Source organism: Anguilla rostrata, chromosome 5 (assembly GCF_018555375.3).
Source record: "Anguilla rostrata isolate EN2019 chromosome 5, ASM1855537v3, whole genome shotgun sequence".
In the NCBI taxonomy this organism is placed as follows: domain Eukaryota; kingdom Metazoa; phylum Chordata; class Actinopteri; order Anguilliformes; family Anguillidae; genus Anguilla; species Anguilla rostrata.
Genome location: NC_057937.1, coordinates 41,228,625 through 41,255,294, shown reverse-complemented (window position 1 = coordinate 41,255,294; position 26,670 = coordinate 41,228,625). Strand labels below are relative to the sequence as shown.

The window sequence follows — 26,670 nt, the reverse complement described above, 5'->3', positions numbered from 1 at the left end:
ATACTCCATTGCCTCCGCTCAGCACAAGCGTTTCCAGCTGAACGGAGCTGCCTTTCAGCCCTTAGCCATGCTAAGGCTCGGCTAGCGCAGCGCTAGCCTCTCTGCAACAATCACGCTTTCTCTGATCTACGCATAATGAATGTCACGAGCAAAAGGCCGCAAAGGGGCAGGATTGTTTGCTCTTTGCGCTGACTGACATTACATCAAACAAGAGGACTCTCAGCAGAACAGGGAATATACACATTCAATTTGAAACCAGTACATTTTGTCATTAAACCTGCTACGCAACTGGACTTAGTCGAAGGCTACCTTTGTTACAGATTACAGGGAATGGCTCGTGAGTCAAACGTCTATGGTATGTAAAGCTGGGGAGGGTTTACCTTGTTCCGAAGTTAGGCCTGGACCCTGTAGGTGAGTCCAGGGGCTCCCCTGGCTTAGGCGGCCGTTCTCTGTTCATCTGAAGCAGGAAGGAGTTGAGTTCGCTAATGACAGTGGCCTTGGGGTCGGGGGTGGGCGGGCTCTTGAGCTCAGGTGGGTCTCCCCAGAGCTTTGAGGTCCTTTGCGTTGGGGTTTTGGGGAGGTCCGCCTGAGCGCCTCCCCCTGGGGGCGGGGGCGGGGCGGGGGGAGGCAGCCCCATGGTTTCGAGGGTCTCCTCGATGAGGGCGTCCTTGTAAAGTGCATTGCTTTTGTTGATGATGGGCTTCATTTTTGGCTTGGGCGGGACGGGGGGCCGGTCCACCAGAAATGCTTGCCCGTCTGCATAGACAGTGCAGGTGTCCAGGGTTTCCCCGCCCTCGGAGGACAGGGTGGAAATGCTGGACACGGTTGAGATAGTGCTGGTTGTCTCCAGGGGAGGGTCGCCGCTGCTGCGGCTGTCCGCCTCCTCGATGCCCGAGTCGGTGATGGGCTCCGGGCCGTCGGGGGGCGGCGGCGGGTAGCTCGGGGGCACGCAGTTCGAGAGCCCCACCGGCTTTTTCGGCTCGGCTCCGACGGCCGCCGCCGTTGCCACTGTCAGCGGGTGGGGGTTGCCGAGGAACAGGGAGGCCCCGGCCCCGTTCTTCCTCTGCTTGAGCAGCTCGGCGATGGCCCCCGCCTGGTCTTCGGGGATGTCAATGCTGTTGGCGAACTCCAGCGGGGGCGGCAGGGGCTCGGAGAACACAAACTCCTCTTCGATGTCGACGGAGGCCAGGGGCGGCGGCGGTATGCGGAAGGGCAGCTTGACGGGCTCGTCCACCGAGCTGACGGTGATGATGGCCTTGGGTCGGGGGCCTGCCGGTTGGGCGTTGGGGGCCGGCGGCTCGATGGGGTCGGCCGCAACCGGCTGGTTGGTGTCCCGCAGCTCCGATGGGGCGCTGTCGGTCCCCACCCCGTCTGTCCCCTCGTCGCCTTCTTCCGCCTTGGCCCCGTCCACCGTGTGGACCATGAGGAGCCCCGCGGACTTCTGCTGCGAGGTGTCCACGATGTCGATCAGCATGTTCTTCTTCTCCTCCGGCTTCAGGTCCTCCTTGGCCTGGTCTGTCTCGTACTTGGACTCGGTGGCTTGGCGCCGGAGCGCCCCGCGACCCGGCCGGCCCAAGGTGGCGGCAACGGAGAAGCCGGCGTCCACACTGGGCCTCAGCTTGGTGTCGATGAAGAGGGGCTTGTTGAGGTCGGGCTTGAGGGACTCGGTCTTGGGCGGGGGCGGCTGGGCCTGCTCCTTCATGGCGCGGTCCCTGGCGGCCAGCGCGAGAGCCAGGGGGGAGTTGGGGTCCAGCGCCTTCCCGGTCACCGGGTGCACGTAGCTCCCCCCGTTGGTGCTGTAGGTCTTGGGGGTCGGCAGGCTGACGGGGCTGTCCAGGTTGGGGCTGTTGCCCGTCCGCGTGCTCAGGGGCTCCCTCACCAGCGTTGGCTCGGGGGTGTTGAAGTCGGTCACATTGCCCCCTCCCTGGGAGACAGAGAGGGGGGCGGGAGGGGCCATGAGCCCGCGTAGCCGCTCGTCGTTGCCGAACATGCCCTCATCGATGGACTTGGAGTGGCGGAGGCGGGGCACCGGGGTGGGCCCCACGTCCTCGTCGCCCAGGTCGGTGGAGAGGAAGGCGGGCGAGTTCCTGCGGGCCTCCAGCCGCTTCTCGCGGTCGCGCACGGCGCCGGCGATGGCAGCGGCAAAGGGGTTGCTGACGCTCAGGCCGTCCTCGGGCCGCAGCTGGCCTGGCTGGTCCGGGGCGCTGGTCTCAATCTCCATACTGCTGCCCTGGCTGCTCTTGCCGCTGCTGCTGGTGGACGGCTCCTTGACGATGATGGTGGGGATGGGGATGGAGCAGGTCTTCTCCGGGCTGTCCTCCACGTTGGGCTGCTTCACCAGCATGCCCTTCCTCCGCGCCGGCTTGGCGGGCACGTACAGCCCCTTGGTGCCCAGCTTGCCCACCTCCGAGTACGGGTTCTCGGGCACCTGGGCCCGGCGGTTACGGTAGTTCTGCTGGGCCGAGGCGTTCTGGTCGAAGGCCTCCTCCGCGTCGTACTGCTCCGATTCCTGCCGGTAATAGGCGCCCTTGTCCCTGCGTATGGTGCCCACGTTGGGGTCCCCTCGGTTGGAGGCGGGGCCTTTGGAGGCGGAGTTCTGGTTGAAGCCCGCCCGCATGGTGCCGTAGCCCCTTCCTGTGGGAGACTTGGGCGTGTTGTAAGGAGGGGATGGAGGGGAGATCGCCGGCGGAGGGGGAATGTCCTCCGACGTGTCTGGCATGGAAAGGCTTCTGGTAAATTTCAGCAACGGTGGGGTCAGGAACTGCTTCTCCTCTTCTGTTATACCTGTGGGCAAAGAATGTCTTGTTAAATTTACATCCATATTTACTGATCTGATTAACAAGCTGTGATTGTCTCATCCTTGGAACAGCTTCACCCCATACATATGCTCAGGGCCTTTTTTCACTAAAGGATAAGATGGAATGATAAAAGTGGGAGCTCAGAGCAGGCACAGACAGTTTGAACACAATAATCTCTTGACAAAGACGTGTACTTGTGTACCTAATCAGTTTTAATCTTCTTGTCTTTAGAATTTAGGCTGTCAAAAACAGGGGTGTCCAATCTTATCTGAAAAGGGCCGATGCGGATGCAGGTTTTTGTTCTAGCCCCGCACTACGATGCCTGGTTCAATTAATGAAATAATCATGGTCTTTAAATAAGATAAGACCTGATGAGTAGAATCAGGTGTCTTAGTGCTAGTTTACGACAAAGAACTACACCCACAAAGGCTAAGATTGGGCATCCCTGGTCTAAGAGATCAAAATGACCTAGAAAATAAATAAAAAATGCACAACTAAACATATTTCAACCTGGAAGCAGCGTTCAAGATTCACCGCAGTACCACATTCATTATTAAAGATGATACAGAACATTTTTGATGACAGCTACAAAAATTCAGCCTTGCGCTCTCCACTCTGGGAAAAAAAGGAGTTTAGAAGTGTAGAATATGCCAGACAAGGTTCTTCTTGGAAGATTATGAAAGAAAACAGGGTAAAGACAGAAGTGGAGGGGAAGACAGGCAAAGGAGTGTGAAATACTGAGGCAGCTTCACTATGTGGTCTCAGGTTGGATCTCCAAATACAATAGTTATCATCAATGCCTGAATCCACGAGAAAGGCCTTATGGGAAATCTAAATTCACCAGCAATTATGAAAATCCCTGTGGGTCAATGCAAGTTAGAACATACAGTTCAAAGACATGTCTTCTGTAAAAAGCAGTAGCACTGAGTCGGAATTAAGAAATACACAAAAAAAATACTAACCAATATTATTTCGAAAATTTATTGAAAGTAACGAAAGACAGACTCCAGACAAGTGTCTATTTCAACATTATGATATATGTACTCATGGTGACGCTGAATGCTTAAGACATTGTGTGGGAGATTAAGGTTGCAGTAACCTTACCTATTGACTTCTGTCTTCTCATGGTGCCCTTGGGTACGCCCAGGTAGCCGCCTCTGGCACTACCCGGCACGGTCGGTGGGACCACGGCCACCCCCTGGCGATCGTACAGGGACTGGAGAGGGAAGAGAACATCTGAGCTACTGAACCAGAGCAGCTCTACAAACACAACCTATTAGTAGCTTCTGAAACCACCCTTCTCACCCAACATCCCTCCTATGGTGTGGGCACACTCACTCAGAGCTACCCATTCTGCTCAGTGTTTCATGGAACAGTCGACAAAACAATCCAGAAGATTAAAGCATTCCCAAATGCGCTAAGTCTAGCAGGCAGAACTTCTCAGGAGGAAAGGACATTCAAAGGCAGGGGAATCTGTCAGCTCCGCGTGACGAAGCCAGATCAATCCAGAAGCAAGCAAGGACAGCGTCTGCGGGGGACGTTGAGTCGTTTATCATGTTCCCAGCCAACGGGAGCAGCGCGGACCCGACCGCGACCACAACCGCAACCGCAGGCTACAGCAGCCCCGTCCCACGGGAGCCCTCATCTTTTTACAGTCGGCATTCTCAGAGAACACGTCCGTGCAGGCCGCAACAATGACCGTGCATTAGTGATGCAGAAAAAAGAAACGGGGGGAAAACATGCGGAATACTTACGTTCATTTCTGTGCCTGCGGGGGTGGCGAAACACCTACTGGATGGGCGTGGCTTGATGGTGGCGACCCTCACGTCCACGGGAACGTTGTCCCGCGGTTGCCTCTGTGAGGGCGTGACCTCGTCCACTTTGTCTGCAAACACAGGCAGGGGGTCAGCCAGAACGGAGACGGGGCCGTCTACGCTCAACCTGTTGGGCCCGGGGCACCGCTACGAAACGCGGGTGGAATCAAACCCGAATCCAAATCCAAGGAGCCTAACAAGCACGGCAACGGTTCTCAGGCCCAGCTCTCAGCCCCTGCTGTGCCGCAAGCCACTTCCAGAGCCACCATGCATTGAGCCGTTACTTAGAGTCACTTGAAAAACAATCCTTTTCTTCAGCACCTCAGTATCTGAAGGCTGATGGTCTACGCAGAAATGAAAGAGAGGGAGGTTAAGTGAATCGCAAGGCGCCGTGTGCGCGTTTGATCACTCGGGCACCCATCTCGCTGACCTTGGACTGACAACAGGAAGGAGAGAGCCTTGCTCACCTCAGACTTACACTCCTATGACAACTAGAGACAACCCAGAATTAGAGATAAACTAACCTGTGTGGAATCCAGAAGACTTATATCTTTTGTATGCTGTGATATTTCTTTTTTTAAAGAAATATGTATGCTGTGTGTAAAGCACAAACTAGGGTTTTGATAAGGCTTATTTAAGCAGGTGGTTGACTGAAATGTCTATTGTTATTTTTTGCACATGCAAACACATTCAGACACCAGCGTGATGAAGTGAGAAACTGGGGAGCCTTGCATAAGACCCTCCCCTCCCCCCCACACCTCCAACACCATCCCCCAACCCCACCCCATATTCGCCTTTCCTTTTACATCACAGCATCTCTGCGATGCCTCATTTACACTGCACGCTAATCACGAGCCTATTCTTACACTTCATAACACACTGCATGCTGGCTGCGCTGAACAAATATATCTTCCTCGCAACAAGATAAGGAGCTCGGCGCCCATTCATTTCCAAGGCCACCTTTTCTCAAGGCAGTCTGCAGCCTCTCTGCATCTGCCTACTGCTGCGCCTGCCTTTTTGCAGAATCACAGATTCGCCATGCAATATTGATGGCAGGGGTCTCCTGGGTGAACTGTAAAAATGCACGTTTTTCATGCATGGCCCCAGAATGCAGCAGTGCTTCTTCCTTAAAAAAAAAAAAAACACAGCTTTTTGATTTGACGAGTGGCAGAAGCATCTCTGAGTATGTGGCTCGGGTTCTGCTTTCCAGGTGGAATGTTTCTATATTAGACAAATGCAGAGCCATTACCATGGCAACATCTTGAATCTCAGTGAGTCAAAGCCTTTCTCGAGTGGGTCCAGATACTGTAACGGCCTGAAAGGAAGCACAGTTTCTCCTTACAGGAGAAAATATCTGAAAAAGGACGTCTCCTGTTTATTTCACTTAGCCTTTTTGTGAAGAACGGTAATTTAGTGAAAACAAAATATATCTAGGTTTTACATTTTCCTAGATATGAAAGAAGCATATGACTATATTTAGACATCTCTATTTACAGAATCTATGCACATAAATTTTAGATATCGATTAAATGTCTTTGGCCTTAATTTGATTAACCAAACATTCCTGACTGACTCACACAACTCTGACTTTTATATGATCACAACATCACCGTTTTAGAGAGCCTACTAGGCACAGGTGATAGGGTTTTTTTTCCTGCCGAGAAGCCAAGTCAGGTAATCAACTAGCTTATATAATCTACTAATGACAGGTCAAAATCTGGGAGACCACAAGTCACAATACTTCCTTAATATTGAGACACCATTCTGCTCTGTCAGTCTGATTGTTTTCTCACTTTCTAGATGCAACCTAATCAGCAAGCCAAATAATCACACGAGGGCCTACAGCCTACCCTGGCAGTTTAGCAATTCAATTCAAAGTATTTCATTGTATTACTACAGAGGCAGACATACTACAATACAATATTATGTTGCAGACAAACAATAAAAAAAATCTTCCTGATGTATCAACACAAATCAAATAGTGCCATCAAAAGCTTTTTAAGTTCTCAAAAGTCGTCTGGTGTGGTCCAATAACGCAGACTTGATATAAAATTTTGAGGAAGCATGCTTGATGAACTTACCGCCCTTCTTTTTCCTCAGTGTGGCTTGGGAGTAAAAAGAGAACTCTTTGTAACACTGAGGTCAGAAAGTACAGACATACTTTCTCCTTGAGTTACTACAGTACAGACTCTCTAAAACATGCAGCCGAGCTAGCGGGGAAACCCTGGCTAGCTAACAGCAAGCTCAGTCTTTGAAATCAAATCGAACCAACAGAGAAATATTAGATTGCTACAAAGTCTGAAAGCAGTACTGCTGTAATTATCCCCTTGTAGGGGTACGATATTCAGTGGTCCTTAGGGGGACATAGAATCTTTTCTTCCCAGTCTAAAGTTTAATTTCTTGCTTACAGTGTGTGGGGTACTGTGAAGGCCACAGTGCCTTCAACCCTCAGTGTTACTAAGACTACTAATAAAGTCAAAACAACAGGAATCCATTTTACATAAAACAAGGATGCATGCTCATTAAAGAAATTAAATTCACCCAACTATTAGATTTGCACATGCATCAGAGAGAAATCGGTAAGTTCATGCACAGTAATGACACCCACAAAACTGAGTAAAAGAGAACAGAATGTAGTAATGGAGCAAAGGGATGCTAAACAAAGCTTCCATGAATTTTTTTTCTTCTTAAATCACATGTGGAGTAAAAACAAATTCTGCAAATGATGAAAATGAAAAAACATCACTGCACACTTGTTGCAAAAGTGAAGAATTACTAACATTTCGGTCATTCTGACGTTCATCAGAACCGAAACAAAGCTTCTAAAAAATATCCAAGCACCTTAAGGCAGATGCTTTGCTCCGAGCCGACACATAAAATATGAGTCAAATCTAGGGAAAATGCATACCACAAAAGTGAACATGATCACAAAACAAAAGGAAAGCAGATCAAACTGAAAAATGTATTCCCTCTCTCCCCTTAATGTAGGAAAGGCCAGGCCATCACATACCTGAGGCATACAGTAAGAAAAACGCTACTGCTAAGGCACAGCAAGCTTTCTGAAATGCCTTTGTTGATGCTTTAATGTATCGTCCACAAAAATGATGGAATCTTCTATTTGCCCGAACGGTCATTATGAATGAATATAATAGACGTAATCCAAAGCAGACTCAGTTCATCTCTGTCTGGGGAAGGAGGTTTGGGAGAAAAGCGGTGATTCAGTTCATGAAAGATTCCTTTCAATTTCAGCCTTGACGTAATGTCGATATCTACAACGTTCTGGGAACTGTAGGTAAAAGAGTGAAAACTGCTTCCAATCACTGCCTAATCTGTCTCGGTGTGATTTGTTCCGCCGATTAACATCCTGTTTCCATAGCAGTGCTCCACTAAACATGAGGGAGGTGGCCGCGCGTTGTTATGAAGGCTGAATTAATGAACACCATCACTCAAACTGGGCGCATAGCTGGCATAAAGCTTGCATCAACAATTATCATTAAGCAACAAGTACTGGTGCTTTATGCTTTAGACGTCAACTGATAAAAAAATACACACATAAAAGGGTTGAAATTGGGGGGCAATGTTGTAGACCAACTATATGAAACCAAATAATGAAAATGTAATTGAGCAAAACCGACAAGGAAAGGGCCCTTACACCATGAGTATTCCTTGCTGGAGAAATCCACCCTCCCATTTGGTCGCTGGTTTAAGCGCAGATCTCTCAGAACTTGCCCTTGTCCATTAACTACACTTATCTATTATTTATTATTAACCCCACAGCTGAAGACAGGAGTTACAGAGGCTGATCACTCCCATGAAACCATGCAGCATAAATACTTAATCATGAGCCAGTCGCATAGTTGCATCTTGGGTATTTTTGGAAGTGTGTGTCCAATGAACGGGGTGATGATGGATCAATTGGACAAACTACAGTTATATCTGTAAGTTTTCACATGGAATTATGAATGAAAAGAAAGGCAGTAGGCAGCACAATCGACTTTGAGCGAACGTATCACATGCTGATCCCCCTTTGTTCAGACTCCCTGATTGAAATGAGCCATTGAATGAGACAAAGAGAATGCAATCAAAAATAAAAAGCCAGAACAGACAGATGCGCTTCCACATTTCCACCGCTTACCTTTATCCACTGTTGAGGCAGATTAAAGTGAAAAAAACAAGAACAAAACAAAAAATAAACATTCTAAATAAATCTATTAGAGAAAGTGGGGTTCAATGTTATTGAAGGTCAAAGTATTAAAATTATAGCACTGCTCTGTAAATCTAATAGTACTCAGCCTTCCTTCCGAAAAATCAGTATCGAAAGCATCTGATTTCATCCAATGTAACAAACCTTTATTAATTGTGCTAATTTAGCCAGATATTTTCTCCTAATTTGGAATTCCAACTGGCCAACAGAATCCCTCCCTGCCTCTTTGATCACTGCTATGGCCAATTGCGCGCCACCCTGCGGGGTTTCCGCTGCAGACCGCAGGGGCACATCCGCACAGCGGAACAGTGGCTCGTCCCATAATGCAACATGAGCGCTTCCACGTAAGCGTACTGAATGTCTGTAAATCGTCGCACTGCATGCCAATTACAGGAACGGTGAAGCTGAAATGCGTCAACAGTCTCACACCTCTCGCAGCATGCATCCACGCTCCCGTGTCTTATCTCCTTCTGAATGATAACGGTGCTCACCTAGCTCCTCCAGCTCAGAAGTCATAGATTTTGAACGCATGGACAACGCTGTGGTTGGAGCCCTCTTTGGAGGTGGGGGTGCTTCAAGAAAAAATGAGAGGAGAGAGATGGAAGATTTGTGTTTAATTTGATTGAAGGACACCTACCTCAGAAAACCGAGTTGTTGCAAAGGGTTTCTTTCACTTGACAACACAAGATTTAACTCATAAAGGTCATATTAGCAAAATAAGAAGTGTCATATGAAGCTATAATCTGTACAAGCTAAGTAAGATTAACCCTTTCCTGTGGAGTTTTTTAAACACCACAGCAGCTGTGGCCATAAATCAATTTACATAAGTCCTACCAAACATAACTCATTGGGTCATATGATGCATTTTTCTACTGGGAAGCTGTTTAAAGTTGGGTCAAGAGTCATCAGCTGTGGTTAGGGTTAACAACTCCCACTAGGCAAATTTTGACACCTATGGCCATAAGAAAAACTATCAATCAGTAAAACATTTTTTAAAAGACTAATGCATTACAATAAAATCACAGATTGTCACAATATGTTTGAGACTAAAAAAGAGACCATTATTTGTGCTGTGTGTTTCCTATATATTAGGGGAAAAAGCTTGTTTTCATAATACATATAAGGGATGCAAAACAAAGAATATTCTGGTTGTAAAAATTACCAGTCATTGACTGGGCATATTAACCAATGCTGATATCTCATTGTTTTACATCATAGCACAAATCAAAACTGCACACAATTTTTCATATCTAGGGAAGAAGTAGGGCACAGATATCACCATATGAAGGAATTTGTATTTAAAAAATTCTACTTTTATACTATTATGCAGAGAGCATGAAAGCTACTCTCTCTGAATAGCTTTGCTTGTGAGTTTGGCTGGTAAAAATGATAAATGGAAGCTCAATAATAAAAGAGGATCGGATGACAATGACTGGGCTATTTTTTGAGCTGAACATTTTCACTTAATTTACAGCATCAGGACAGCAATAAATGCATCACCTCTCAGCCGTGTGTATGCAGCATCATGTCGGCCTGACCACTTATCATTCAACAACAGTAATTTATTTATACATACATGTCTTATGCACACACATACATACTTGCATGCATAAGCTTAGACATGTGGGGCTGTGGGTGACAGAGACACTCAGGGTCTTCTGCAGGTGCCCGTCCTCATGCCATCCTGCTGCCCAGCCTGGAGAGGCTGTGCCCAGGACCTGTGCCAGCAGGACGGAGACGAGGACCTTGAAGCGTGTCCAGCTGGATCGCCATCAGCCCGCAGCGGCGCCGTCATCTGGCAACGGCTGAGCCCTCCCCGTGCCAGAGGAGCAGCAGATACGCATTTCCTCATTAGAAGACGGGATCGCCCCAGCCCGGCCCAGGCCTCGTTTCGGGGCACTTGCGTCCCAGAGATCGGAACTCGCGCGCATGTCGGACCGTGGGCCTGACCCACGTGTAGACCGTCAGCACCATTATCGCCATGCCCCATTTTCATACGGAAATGGCCCACTGCTCACACTGGTTGGCAGTACTTAATTTATACCCATTAATACCGGTAATGCATTATGTGGTTTTGAGGATGTGAGTAAAAACACTATGCTCAGGTCAGGTATCTCAAATGCTTTTAGAAACAACTTATGCGTCTGATATTTTTCTTCACCTTGTACTTAACAGATCAGCTAATGGTCCTCTACCTGATCAAGTTTCAGAGCACACCAGTGTGATGCAACTCTAAAGTGTTTTCCTTTAATTGCTTATATTTAATTTAAAGTTTGAGTAACCAAACTTTCAGTTTTGGAACCTACACTTTAATCAAATGTAATCGGCAAAAAATACACAAAACAGGCCCAGATGTATATCAGCATCAAAATTAAATAATGTGATATGGTTTTCTCCAAAACTATCTATGGTACTTTGGGTCAGGCATAAAGGGCTTGCGTTCTGTCTTCACCAGTAAATTAGAACAACTGGTAACTGATATGGGGTTTGGAACACTGAATTTGTACGCTGAGGTTCTGATATGGGGTTAGAACACTGGATTTGAACAATGGGGTTCTGATAAGGGTTTAGAACACTGGAGTTTAACACTGGTTCTGATATGGGACCTTTCTTGCGAGCGGTGTCCTCTGGGTCCAGGTTCCTGCTGACCGTCACCACCTTGATGACCAGCTGGTTGCCCCCTTGCCGAATCATGTTGACGACCTGCCGATGACCCACCTTCACTACATTGTCCTGGTTGACCTGCAGGGTCAAACAGAGGACAGAGGTGAGACCAGGCCCTTTACAAAGGCATACCTCACACTGTAGCTGTGCAACTGCTCATCAACATCAGGTAACTGGGGAAGGGGTTTCATCAACTCCCCCATTTTTTTTGATACCACTCCAGATTGCACACTTGTACTGTGCGGTCTGACTGTACATAGGTCAGATTACATAAAATACAGTAGGTCAAGCTACATTTACTGATTTAGAGAAAGTTTGTTCATTCCTAATATAGAAGTGCATCAAAATTCAAAGTCTTTAAAGTCATATAAGGCACCAAAGAATAATTACCAACAGTAGCTAAACCACTTTCCAAAGGCAGTGTTTTTTTATTTGCACAGTGATAAAAGCCCATGTGAAAGTCTTTATTATTCATCAAATAGCTTCTGATTCACTTTCAAAATCAAAATACAAACAGTTTGGTGAGACATCAATCAATTTTTAAGTCCATGTTGACATAGAGAATACCCAAAGCTAAAAACCTAAAAGCAGAAACTAAATATCAAAACCAATTCAGACAGGACAGGAGATAATTAGCAAAGCTACAGTGTTCACAGTAAGCAAATCACGCACCGCACATGCGTCAGTGTGTGCTGTAAACTATCCTGTGTGTTTCGATAAAAGCGTGCTCCGTTGACGGGGGGAGAACACACAGGGGGAAACCCTGAGCAGAGTTTGCCTGAGCGTCAGGCTGAATGAGCCAGCAGGAGCGATAAAGTCAACCAAAGGGCCTCTGAGGCCAGGCCACGTCGATAAGGAGCATAGTGTGCTGCTACAGGGAAAGCACTGGGAGCCAAGCGCTCAGATAACAGCGCGGCGCAGGTACTACCCATCTTCCACTTGTGCTTTGACCCCAGCACAACACGCTGCAGACACAACAGCACTTGCAAAACAACAACAATACCCTTACTGTTTTTAATCAAAGGTGTAGCAGATGTGTGACTATAACAGGTGTGAAATAGTTCAGAGGCTTGCAGTCTGAGTTGGAGTGAAATCAGAACCCTGACTGGCTAGCATACAGAACCATGAGAATTATGAACCTAACAGCAGTCAAGTACTTTTTAATAGTTATTGCAGACACTGAGCTGGCCCAAAAACCCCCTGGGCTTCAACACAGTTTGTGAAAGAGAGCAGGGGAAATGTTAAATGGTCTCAGCCATTTTCTTCTTTTTTTGGCCTACATTATGTACTCCTAGCTGTTTGTTCTTGATACACAGCATGTCCAACACCCCCGAAAAAACTTAAGTTCTATAGGTCTATCAGCACCTTCACACTAGATTTAAATAAAATGTAAAAGCAGTTGCAAGGAGATAAAGCAAAATATGGCCTGTGGTTTGGTTTTATCGAGGAGTTACTTTATAATTGCTATCTTTACTGCCCTCAGACTGGCCCTTGCAGAGAAAACAATTAATAAAAGACATATATCTTGCTATATTGTTTGTAAACACTACAAAGCATTTTGCAGCTCCCCTTCACCGTGTGAGATAAGAGACCCATTCACAGTCACTGCTGAATAACTCCCACCCCAAGTGCCATTAACATGGAATCACACTGTGGACAAACTTAATTTGGTTTTCAATCAACGGGAAAGTTTCACAAGCTAGATGAGTGTAAGGAATTTCGTCACTTTATCGCAGATGCAAATATAAACCAAGGGACGAAATGTTAAGGTGAACATCATTCCGGGCAGCTGCTGTCGAGCTCCGGATCCTCTTTGTCAGGAAAACAGGCCGATCTCAAGCACTTGAAAAGAAGCAGCGTATGAGGACCCCTGGGGCCTGTGCCATCACGCTCTCGCGAACACGCACACGCGGCCACACATGCGCACACGCGGCCCTGACTAGTGCTGTTCCAGGATCATGCAGTCCATGAGATATCTACACAGAAATAGGCTACAAGAGGTAGGAACCTCTACTGTGCAAGGTGCCGAAAGAGACAGAGAGAGAGAGAGACAGAGAGTAAGGGAGAGAGAGATAGAAAGAGAGAGAGAGAGAGATACAGATACGTGAGAAAAACTAGAGCCACTGTGTGCCTCATGTTGCAGGAAAGGTTACATGAATAAGCCTTGGTAACCTAGGAAACAGCCCAGGAAGCTGATGTCAGCGGAGCGCCGCATGACTGTGTGGAAAACGAGAGAAGGCAATGGCTGACGAGCTGGTACTGTATGAGAAAGAGAGAGAGGAGAGAGAGAGAGAGAGAGAGCCTTGCAGGCTGTATTCTCAAGATTGCTATCTTTCACCAATGTACTGCTCAAGGCTAAAGACTAGCAGAAATAAAGACAACACAATGAAAACCATGGATGTTTTGCCATTGGATTAGTAGAGATCAGGTTGAAGCTGGATCTTAGATTGACATATGCAGCAGGTTTATCTCCTTCATGCAACACTACTCTGCCATGGTGAAGACATGTTATACTCGAAAAATGTGGGATTTCATGTTGACACAATCTGAATGTTCTAAATTTACAGTAAATAATTACTGTAAATAATAATGACTTGACATCCAGCTGTGCTTAGATCCTAATGCTACCAGAAGTTCAGCGTGTAACCACAGATGAGGTTAGGCCCACCTATACAAACCTTTCTATAGTTCACTAGCTTTAGCTGACTACTTAATTTGCAGTGCTTTAGCCAGCAGGCTAATAACGGGTAAGAATGTCCAACGCAGGTCCCAAATGAATGAGCGCATAATTACGCATACTTAGCGTTGCTTCCAGTAAGGGGCCGATACATCACAATGCCACCTGAACCAGAAGCAGAGGTATGCAGCAAGCACAGGGATGCAGTGGGCATAGTGACATTTGCACAGAGTGAATGGCTGTTTCACAGGCTGTTACCATTACACAGAACTGAAGAACATCTCCTCACTTTACCTTCCGTTCCACTGATAACAAGGGAGGGGAACAGACTGAGAGGGAAATGTCAGTCACCTAACTAACCATAAAAAAGTTAACATGGCCTAGCTAATATTGTGTTTACATAGAAGTTTGAATACAAGCACCAAACATGGCAGCTATGTTAGCTATACAATGACCCATGAGTAGTCTATATATGAGTGAGTGGTAAATCTCCCTTTATTACAAAAAATAAACTGAAAAGGCTAGAATCTTTGCATGGGCCAATGCGACCAGTCCTGGGATTCTAATAAGTATCCATCATATAATAAAATTCAATATTCGTTCTCTTGGATTTTATGCAAGGACAGCATGGTTGTGTTTCGCAGTGCTGAAGCAGTTACAGTGAACGACACACTAGCTAGTTAATTTGCAGAAAACATTATGGTAGCTAAATAACTTACTACTATATAACCACTGCATTTACAAGGTGAATAACTAGTTTGCTTGGCGAGCTAGCTAGTTAGCTGAAGCTATGCAATGCCAGCATGTTGCCACTAGATAGCAACCATGCTTAATAAGCTAGCCAATGAGTCAGCCAAGCACTGCTGGTCCACCATAGCAAAATTCAGATCACCCTGAACTTTACAAATTAACCTTACAGTACAGCCAAACAACTTCTTGAATTCATGCTAAACAGTGGATATGACTCAGGTCAGTTTTAGCTACTGCAAAGTACTGACCATTTCACATATAATGGAAGTTGTTACTGCAAGTCGTCCATGGTAATGCACCAATGAAATTCGTAATAAGGGACAAATAATATGGACAGAGAAGAGGAAGTTCAAATCAGGGGGAGGCGTGGGCCTGAATTCTCTGGGGTGGGTGCTTGAAACCATAAACCAACACTGCCAACTAATATAAATCAAGCAGCAGAGATCTGTCACCACCAATCAGATTACAGCAAGCCTATTCTACAAAAGTGAATTCAGTTGTCCCGATGCTCTGTCAGATATAGGTGTCTGGAAATTGAGATTACACAGAAAGTGATTTTAGTGAAGGCATTTTGTATCACTGCCAAGTCTAAGCAAGTTTATTTTTCACATGAATCGCATTCAACCTTTATGTATAGTGTATCCACATTAGCAATGCAGAAGAAGCTCAGAGATTCAAACCTTTTAGGAAAAGGGGTGGCTCACAATTTTGAACTAGTGGCTCATAACTTCAAACAAGCCTTAAGTGAGAATTTGTTCTATTTTGTTCTTTCAAAAGACACAGCAGAGTAAGGTACAGCAAAAAAAAAAAAAAAGAAAGAACTGTTCGCCAAAATGAAACGGCACCATCTTGTATAATCAGGAATGAAAATGTTTCCAGAGTGAGGAGATAAGTGGGGAGTGTCTGTGTGTGCCGGATGGGTGACCCCTGAAATTTCAGGGATCTTATGTCAGATCTCACTCTGAAAAGCGCACTGATGGATATCTATCTACACTAAATCAGTACTCAGCAAAATGAAGAAAGGGCCGCAGGGGTGGATGATGTCTTTGTTCCTTGTCAAGTCGTGCATGTGGGGTTTGAAGGATACTATTTGCTTATAAAATCCAAAAGATAAGAACTGTAGAAAATGAGCTCATAGTAGACGGTGAAAGCAAGTTATATTTAAACTGCAGTGCATGACTCATGGTCCTACCTCTCTATAGCATGGCTATGCTGCTAAGGAAAGGTTTGTTTGATAAAAGACTGTACAGAAAGATAACATCCTGAACAAATGTATAGCACATAAGGAGGACATCTTAGAAAAGTGGGTTACAGAATTATGAGCTCAAACAGGAATAATGGATCCCGAAATACATTACTGCACTGTAGAACATACACTATACTTATTTCTGACATCATTTATTGCTTTGTACAGGTAGGATGATGTGCGTGCTCATCTATATTCCCTCAGTGGAATTGACAGACAATGTTGTAGTGATTGAATGGGTTTAGTGTACAACTGTAATTAGGAATTCCAAACTGGGAGAGAAGGAAAAACAGGAATAAAAAGATAATAAAAAGCAAATGAAAAATATGTGAAATACTCCTATGTATTCTCTTCTACGAGACCATTTAGACAGCGAAACAATGAGAAGACCAACTTTTTCAGTTTGGGAAATGCAGACTTCACCATATTTCATATTTATCATATTTATTTCATATTTATCTCTCTTAATTCATCGGTACATCTTTACTTATGCTCAACCCCTCTGGACATTATGAAGCACTGTCTCTGCACAAACTGCAGGAACAGGCAGTGTGCACACTTCAACACTCACATGTATGGACACAGAGAAAAACACTGAAATAGCAGATACAATAGAGTGAGTGAGCACGTCCATTTGCGTTAGGATATGATGGGATATCTTGTGTCAATTACAGTACGACAGGACCCTCAGACCTTTGAGAACATGTATTAAGGTCCCTAGCAGGAAATACTGCACAAATCATAGCTCCCACCATCCGATTTCAGAGACCTGTAATTTGATTTGTAGCTGGGGAAACAGGACTGATGAGCTACGGACATTCTGTATGCAGGAATCAAATTAACAGAGGAAGTGGTTGATGCGGAGATGGGCGACAGTTAATTTCACAATGAGCCCCTTGGTACCATACAGTCTGGACCAGTGGTTCTCAAACATTCCGAAATTATGGGCCACAATCCCCAACCAGAATGCGTCAAGTCAGCTACAACGGAAAAAAAAAATCAGTGCATCATTTTTTTCCTACAGAGACATCTGAACGAAATAAAAATGTAATAATTATGATACTCTATGGTCTGGACAAGCAGTTCTTAACCAGAAAATATGGGCCACAGTTCCCAACCAGAATGTGTCAAGTCAGCTACAATTGAAAACACCAGCGCATAAACTTTTTCCCACATAGTTTTGATCACTGACATTTTAATTGTTTGTATACGTACAAACATGGGTTCTCCTCAGAATTTGAGTGTGGCTCTAAAAGGAAACAAAATGACTTTCCTTTTGTTGTTTCCTATACGGAGATATCAAAAAATAAGTTCTTAAGGTCAGTCTGGTATTTCCTACCATTGCCTAGGTGGGACAGACTGCCCTTCCAAGCTTGGGTTCTGCTCCTCCTTAAATCCCCTAAAGATGATCCACACTATTACACACGTTGAGCCACGGGGTGAGAAAGACTAGCCTCACCCATTCTACTCCAAGCCAAACTGGGCTTATGCTGCAAAACCACTAAGGAAATATTTAATGACAGCTAAAGGAAAGAAACTGTACTGAACATTAGATTAGTCCACAGTAATTGACCAAACTGAATTACAAGGATGCATTACTGTGTCTAGGATATTTTTAAGGGAATAAAAAATAATAACAATAATAGAATCAAAGCTGCACTCTTGTAATTAACTCTGGGGCAGAATATACCTTTCAGATGTAACAACAGTTCTGACAATCGGCTTACAGTAATGCTTTGCTTTGGACACTGCTTGAAACAGTGACACGTGGGATAATTCATTGGAGAGCATTACACTGCTATGCATATCCTCCACCTCATTAAAAGCTGGTGGAATTAATGACTGTTCGTCCTGTGACCTGGGGTCAGGGGGTGGACCCTCCATTTATTGAATAGCACTAGTTCCACTCGAGGGTCGTTTGGGTTTAGGCAAGCCGGGCTCGAGAGCACCTGCGGCCACGCCGGGTAGAACTCAAGGGAGCCGTTTGAACAAAAGGAGGTGGTGGGTCCATGGTGTTACGGCTGACTGTTCCGGAAGGACTCCTGCCCTGGAATCTCCTCTGCGTGAACGGAATGCCTGTGTCGCCAGCAACGAGCAGCTAAACCAGATTTAAAGACATGTGACAGGCTGACCTGTCAAACAAGGGCTCCGATTAAACAAAGAAATGTTTCAGGTTGTGGGGTGGGGGTGAATGAAAAGTGGGAAGCCTTCCAGCTCATTGCAACCTGTTGCATTGACATTGACCTGGAATTACTCAATGCTTGCCCTTACCTGTGACTCATGATTTAATACAACTGCCAGTTTTTATTTTCGTCAACAAAGTTTGCGGAGTTCAGAAGTAACTTGGCAAGCTGTGCTGATAAATAAATAAAATCCTTGCATTTATATTTAAGTCAGACTTGAGAATAAATGTTGACTGAATACAAGCCAATGGCTCAAGAGGTCCCTGCAACACTAAAGTCCCTTATAAAATGGTAGGACATGACATGAAGAAACTGCTCTAGACTACCTTGTAATACACATCAATATATCTACATTTCCTTGAATTATAGCGCTAGCCAGATTTCATGCAATATCTATGCATATTGAAGGGTATATATGTCTTTTCAAAATGCAGACTGAAGCACATACTCAAACTATACATATGCCTGTGACACACTTATGATTACTTATGACATACGTCGACTAAACCTTGCCATTCTATTTTCTTATTTCATATTTTAACAATTTCATAAGTGATTATAAATGAGCCCAGATTATCTCTTGCCTCCCACAGTAGCAGCCATTGTGATCCACATGACCAACAGAAGCCTTTATAATCTTCCCCATCACACAGCCACAGTCTCCAGCTAGGGTTATGTTATGCCAAGCCAAAGCATTTGGATGGCAGATATGCAATCTACCAAGTTATGTGTGAACAGGGCACAACCCATATAAATATAGCCACTTTGGCAATTTTCTGATTTTCCAGCCAAAACAGCCACAATGACCACATAGCGTACTATAGTCTGTGGACAGAGGATGGCAAGACAACCAACAAAAAACAACCATGCTCAACTCTCAACCCATTAACCATCCATCCATTATCTATACCCGATTATCCTGGGCAGGGTCGCGGGGGGTGCTGGAGCCTATCCCAGCATGCACTGGGCAAGAGGCAGGAATACACCATGGACAGGCCGCCAATCTATCGCAAGGCTCTAAACCATTATATCTATTTCAATTACAAGCAGAACATTCACCTGCTACATTTGATACTACAACACTACCTTCACATTGAGCTAACACATCTGAACGCTCCCAGCTAAGACAGAGACTGAACCTGGAATGTTAGCATATATAGCTGAATGCATTGTTAGCGCAGACAATATCTGTACCAGGGTTTCCTATAGTGATGCCTGGAAATGGAAACTTCTGGACAGCAGCATGCGACCATCATTACTGGCACGACAGGAAGGGTTTTACACGCTCTGGGGGTCAACCTAGATCAGACCAGATCAGCTATATCAAGACAATTTTGTACACTTGGGCTCAGTGAAGCTCTGAAGGCAGACTGTGAGTGGAAGTCGTGATCTTTGTAAGCACACATACAGACAGAAAGGAGCACACAGACACGTATCATCGCTGCTGCAGTTCTGCTCACATGCGTCAAAAAAAACAATCCCTGACGGAACATGCAGATGACGACGGATTGAAATTCCCCTGCAAGAAAAGGGAGGGACGAAGAAGAAGTGAGCACAGTGAAACACTGCTGCTGGTACCTGGAGCCCAATTCAAAGCAGCCTTTGCTTTCTACTCAGTAGTTTGACGGATGAATTATTCATGAACTTGCCCTCGCGGTAATAACGCAAAGCTTCAGCTGACGTGTTTGTGTCCGATGGTAAATTTAACGTCGAGGAACAGGACGAACTCTGACGGGCCAGAGGCTGCGTCTCATTTCTGAACACCTGACCCAGTGACAGGCGCTGCGCATAATTAGCAGAAAATAGACAAGAGACCATGAACTCTGAGTTATCTATCACATCCAGACTCACGCAGGAAATCCTGCGCTGATATTTTGAAGCATTTATTCCGAAAACATGCACCTCAGAATTAATGCACACTCAACCAGTCATTTTTTTTGCACAAAAGGAATGAGGTATCTATTGAAAGGCATACTTCTCAATCAACGCGTGTGTGCGTGTTTAGCAAAGTGAAGCCTTTGAACCCATCAGTGTGTCTGTAGTAGCATGTCTGCTGTTGCCCCAGACAAAATGGTTTCAAATTTGGCTGTGACTCACCCTAAATTACGGTGTCTTAAAATGGGGAAGGCTGTATGGGTATGCTGCTGATATATTTAAAACACAAAAGGCAGTATTTGTGTCAGTAACCATCATTACATTCATTCTGTGTCACCAAATTTGGGGGGCGTGGTGGTCCAGGGGGGACAACAATGCCTTTTTAGGACAGAGTTTGAATTTGAGAGAGAGATAAAGACAGAGAGAGAGAGAGAGAGAATGTGAAGGAGAGAGAGAGGAGGGAAAGAGAGGGGGAGAGAGAGAGGGAGAGAGAGAGTGAAGGAGAGAGACAGAGGGAGAGAGAGAGAGAAAGAGAAAGAGAGAGAGACAAAGAGGGCTGCTGGATCAGCTGTCCTGACGCCTCCTCAGGGGAGACCGACATGCAGGCCTTATGTAATCCACTTCCTCCACGTTCCGCCGTATTGTCTCACTCCTCATTACACAACTCAGCTCAGTCGACTGGGAGACCCCCTTCAGCTACCCGGCAAAAGACCCCACAGTGTCCATTTCACATCGAAACGGACCCTTCAAATCAATGGAAGGGCAGGCCTGCAGCATCCTCGGAGGATCCGGTACAAGGGCTTCTCTCTCAGCCAGTGGAGACAACCTTTCCCGCCGAGCTCCCGATTATAAAACTCGCTTTGATTTGTTGATTTATGAAACTACAAGAACGGCTAATGGCGCGTGCAAATTTATTGCCAGTCACGCAATTCGCAGCCGCTGAAGCATTACACATTGTACTTGTGTACTTTGGACAGCAGGAAATATAGTTGGGAGAAAGCAATAACGACGAACGGACTGTTTACTGCCGGAGCACTGATTGCTTCTGGTGCGTGGACCGTTGAGAAAGCGAGCCCGCCCGTCATCAGCATCAGCGCTATGCGAAGCGCAGTCAGAGTAATGCTCCCTCGTGCCTCGTTGTCAGTGACAAAGGAATTAGGAGCTGAGAAGAGGAGAGCACGCTGTCTGCTCCCCTGATCTAACCCAGCGTTATCGGAGCCCAGACAGCAGCGGTCTGGAATTACACAAGCCCTCTGCGTCTAACGATTAGCGCCGGAGCGGGGCCTGTCTTTCACAGCGCGGCGGGAAGGAACGATCCGGTCGGGCCGTCCGCAGACGTAACGCGCGCTCATATTACGCCCTGCGTGCGGTCAGTCCATTAGAGACTCGTTTAGGACAAGTCATGCATCTCAATAATAATAATGTCTTGCGTTCGTATTGAGTTTCTCATAGCATGGCCTTAAAGAGCTTCAGCTCAATCGCCACCAATGTGCGGCACAACCCTGGGTGGGGAACGGCAGCCATGCTTCAGCAGAATTCTCAAGACACATCAGCTGAGGCTGAGAGGGAGGCAATTATATCGCCGATTAAAGCAGGGGATGATTAGGTGGTAGACTGAGAGATCCATTTTGGGATTTTTACCCCGACACCTCATACTGTAAGTGTAATGAGACCTTTAATGGTTTTTAGGTCTTGTTATAAGTGTGAGGAGATCTTTAATGGTCATAGCAAGTCAGGACCTCGGCTTAACATCTAATCCAAAAGACAAGGATTCCCCTTGGTCATAAAGGAAGACCACTCCCCACTGGCCCAGCAGCACAGATGCCTGCAGCAACTTAGTTTTCCCTCCCAACCAAGCACTAACCAATCCCATACCTGTTTCGCATGAGCCACTTCGGATGAGCTTGGCATATTGTGTTACGGCTGGTGATCAAAGCTTTGGGGCTTCCCTGATATCTCCAGAGGTCCATGAGTTCATTCCTTAAAACAGCTTCTGATTATCTGTCTTACATGTTTGAAACAGTATACCTCATTTACATACATAATTTAGCATATCATTACAACCAACAATCAAATGTAACAAAGTAAATGGAACAAATATGAATCTCAAATAATTCCTATGAATTCAGTCTTGCTGCTACAAGAAGACAAGCACATGAATAAGTGAATTTGTAGTACCTGTGATTATTGGGAAGAACATTACTGTAACATTACAATGTTGAGCAGAGTACTGAAATTTACTTAAGTGCTAAATGTAAATGCAGCAATAGTTTTGTGTGTTGACTAGAATAATAGGTTATATAGGCAGAAACTACCAGTATATCCTACTATTCTAACCAATGCACAAAACAGGTCCTGCATTTGCATGCTTCAGTACAAGTTCAGTTCAGTACTACAAAGTATATTTAAGTACTTTGCGCAATATAGTACTGCTCCATTCATGGCCTTTAATCAGATTAACACTGATTGAGGGCCATGAATGAAACAGTACTTAAATCAAACCTCAAGAAATGATACACGATACATCCGGCAAAAAATCAATAACAAAGCCAAGGTTTCCACAAAACTTGTGGAAGCATGCATTTTATTGAAACTGCCTTGACACATGTTGGATTTGACAAAATTGTGTAAACTGTTGACCTGTCAATTAAAGCTGACCCAATTAACCTTCCTTTTTTGATGACTATTTCTCTTAAGTGATCTGCAAACAAAATGATACAAGGAGGGTGGAGGGAGGGGGGGACTTTATGTCCAAGATATTGTTGGCTAAGTACACAGAATGAACAGTGGAGATGTGCATTATTGGACTGTCTTTGTGGGCTGTGTAACTGTTAAGGGAGTGCTAACCTAGCTCTGGATGTACGTCAGTAGAATCTATTATTTCTGTCATTAGTGTTGTAGAGTCATAGTCAGGTCTGGGAAATAGGAAGTACATGTAAATAAAGTGATTTATGGCAATAACTGCCAGGACACATTCAGCAAAGCTTTATTTCTATTATTCTTTTTTCTATTACTTATGAACATTATGAATTAGCCCTATGAATTTTAGCCATTGCATATTAGCCAATTGTGATTCGTTTGAAAATGCTACATTTGACAATTGCTGCATTTTCAATGGTTCTTACAAAATTCAATGCGCGTTTCAAAAACAGCATCTGAATAAACCAAGCTGTACAGTATGTAGCTAGAATTAAAAGCCAGGCTAGCTTGCTAAATGAAATTCACCACATTCATCACAGTGCAGTGCAATACACAAAATCAAATGCTCCAGAAAGCACAGGAATGTGCTTGCTTATCTGCTTGACAAATTATTTGATCTGACAAACAGCATCTAAGTTTAATGCAAATTCTGTACTGCATCTTCCTTGCTCCCTTGAGGAAACAGAAAGCTAGCTAGCTTGGTTGAGCTGAAGAGGCCACAGTCAACAGCAAAGCTACCAATGAAAGCAGCAGCAGAGGAACACAGGAAAATGGTCTCGGTGGCCAGTGCTAACTCGGGGGGTGAATGATTAGGCTTCAGCTGAAAGGGGGCTTCACCTATACATGACAAGTTTGTCATGCAAATTTTGTTAATAAGATACTTATGGTAAACTCACTATTTACAGCCTCAAAACATAACTACAGCTGCAATGCTGCACAACCCTACTACTTCCTTTCAGTGCAGACAAAAGGAAGACTTGCTGCAAAAAGGTTGCTGCATACTGTGCTTCTAGGGATCTCAAAGAACATTTCCAGTGTCCTCTGGTAGTCCTTGCCCTCCACTGAAGGCCAGTTTGTCCTCACTTTCATACAGGCCATTAAATTTGTCCCCTGCAGCCTGCTTCACAAGTCTGTCTTAATGATCCGTGGTCCATGATCCATTTACACATATTGAACCTATACTGATATGTCATGAGATTAGCACGCTGTAGCTGGCTAGTTTTTCCAAACCATTTTAACTCACATAATGGCACAGATGACACATACTTTTCTCCTGAAAATGACCAGCAGAAAATACCCAGTTTCCAAATTATTGACAGTATTGTCATCCAACAGCGCTGATGTGAGATCCGCCGCCCTGATAGGAGATCTAGGATCTGGTATTCTCGCGCTAACTCTATACTGACTGAATGGAGTATACTGATTCTAGATCAGTTAGTTTCTTGTTGTTTCTTGCCATGACATGATGCTGTTCCTGATGTTTAGGCAGCACTTGTCTTGGCAGTACAAGAATTCAATCCTGGCGCACCGCAGAAGTTACATATTGCAGGAAACCCAGAACTGACAGAAAGATATACAGAAAAAGTAACACGTCAATGACAATGACTTTTTGTTTACTTGATGACAAGCCTGAGAGAGTCAGATGAACAGTCCAATGACCAATGTATCGCTGAGGATGTTGCGAGTTTAGAGCACTACACAGTACTAAGGGGGTGGAGAGGCAATATGTGCCCCAACCACAGAGTTCAAGTATTCGTTGGCAGTCATACTACCCCATTAAACTGAAATTACATTATGACTTGCAGGTTTTCCTTTTCAAGCAGTTTTATCATTTCTTAGAAAAATTCAGCTTCTCTTTTCCAACTAAGGATTTCTCTAAAAAGTTGTGTTAGTCATAACAATATGTGTATTTTCTTACTAGTCTGCATACCTCAAGCAAGTCAATTTAGGTGATCACTGAACTGGCATTGTGAAAAAATTACTAATTATCAGTACTTGACATTATTACTTATTATTTGACTTTTTGTAAATTATTAACAGATGTTTACTGGATCAAGGCCTGTGTCAGGCATCTACTCCAACACGGAGGAGCCACAGTTTAGACTGAAATGAGCACCAAATGTTCTATCAGGGCCATGGCTCACTAGAAATTATCATCAAAAGAAATGCTTGAATTTTATGGAGAAACACATTAAGAAAACGCACTTTTGCTCTGTAGACTATAAGCAACTAAATCCCTCGGAATGGAATGGTATTTAAAATTTCACTACTGTGCCCAATGGAATGAGAAAGAAAACAAAATTAAACACTGCCTTCACAGCTGATAAAGTTTCACACGCTAAAGGTAAAGGCAACAATAAGGTGAACTTTACCTCGTTTTCCTAGGACTGGGAAGTGTAGGATTCCTATAAAAGTTTTACTGCTTGAAGTGCGAATAGCTGAGTGCCCCCTCCCAGTGGAAAGCTACCATTAATGCTAGTTTATTCTGTGCTGAATGGTACAGTGGGCTAAGTGGGCTAAGCAACCACAGTTTTGAAATAATCTAGGCTTATATCAAACTTTGACTGGCTAATCATCCAGCACTATGCTGGTAATTCTGCTCCATATGGAGCCAGATTGCGAAGCACTAGGATTCTAATCTGTAATTAGCGAGTGTGTGGAGTGGAGATATACATGTAGGCTAATGGCCCCTGGCTAAGGACAGCAGCGCTCTGGACAGCTGAAACAATCCAACACATTTGAGCAGAGAGTGAGTATCAAACGTAAAGGGACAGCTTACGGAGTTGTTTTTTTTTATTATTTCAGTTTTACTGTATGTGTTGCAACTGGCCCTGTTTTTGTACTGGAGTTTTAAACACGCCACATTTCATATTATCTTGAGTTTTAAGCCAATTCGTCCCTTCAGAACAGTGACCATAATAAGTAGACTAAATGAAAAAGATTCAAGATACAAATAACCAGTAAAAAGCTATTCTTTACCACAAAACAGACGTAAAAGCACACATACTCTAGTCTCAGTTTTTTTTTTTTTTTTGGTAAGCACAATTACCCTGCTTAGGAATGATCTTACAGTATCCTCCCTCTCTGCTTGCAGACAGCCTTTTTCAAAACCAATTATTAAAAACAAGTAATAGATTTTACAGTATGTTATCACTTACTTCAGAGAAGTTAAAGTCATACCAATTGCGGCCTAGCTCCATCAAGACTAGTATTAAGCGCTACGCTGGCTGAGGAGCATTGCTTCAAGTGCATTTGACAAATTCCAGCAATTAATGCCATGTACAGTACCGCAAATGATTATAGCACTTTAAACTCGCATTGATTACCCGGCAAACAGATTGGCCTATCAATAACTGTGGCAGGTTTTAACATGGTGTTCCGGTGAAAATAATGGCCTCCATTAAACATTTGAGAAAGCATTATAAGAAACAGACTGAGGGAGAAAATGACAGCTTGAACACCCACTGACGGCTAACAGCTGAAGAGATAAAATGCTCCACATCACTGTAAAATGAGCGGCCATCACTGCTCCTACTTCTGCGAGAGAATGGAATGCAGGGAAAGCATTTACACAACCAAAGCTTTTTCCAATATCACAGCATGCACAATAGCACGAAAAGAAACTTGAGGGGTATATCATCGATATACAGTAGTCACTATGCAGTCCACCTCTAGCTTTGTGTAAAATTGGGGTATAACTAACTTGTCCAGTAAGATTTACAAATTAAAAGACAACTGAAAGAAGGAAAGGTAAAACAT

The 26,670-nt window shown here is 44.7% G+C and overlaps 1 protein-coding gene across 4 annotated transcripts in view; it reads right to left on the bottom strand.

Moving 5' to 3' along the window:
- The window catches only part of LOC135255285 (SH3 and multiple ankyrin repeat domains protein 2-like), a 177,107-nt gene that overhangs the window by 16,089 nt on the left and 134,348 nt on the right, over positions 1–26,670 (bottom strand). For 2 of the 4 annotated variants that reach the window (XM_064336240.1, XM_064336239.1), the window contains exons 17-22: positions 11,423–11,558; positions 9,299–9,388; positions 6,694–6,717; positions 4,553–4,683; positions 3,903–4,014; positions 381–2,784 (exon numbers count right to left, since the gene is read on the bottom strand). In XM_064336240.1, the coding sequence (XP_064192310.1) occupies positions 381–2,784; positions 3,903–4,014; positions 4,553–4,683; positions 6,694–6,717; positions 9,299–9,388; positions 11,423–11,558 (2,897 nt within the window). The remainder of the gene's footprint in view (positions 1–380; positions 2,785–3,902; positions 4,015–4,552; positions 4,684–6,693; positions 6,718–9,298; positions 9,389–11,422; positions 11,559–26,670) is intronic. The other 2 variants (XM_064336242.1, XM_064336241.1) reach the window with 1 other exon arrangement.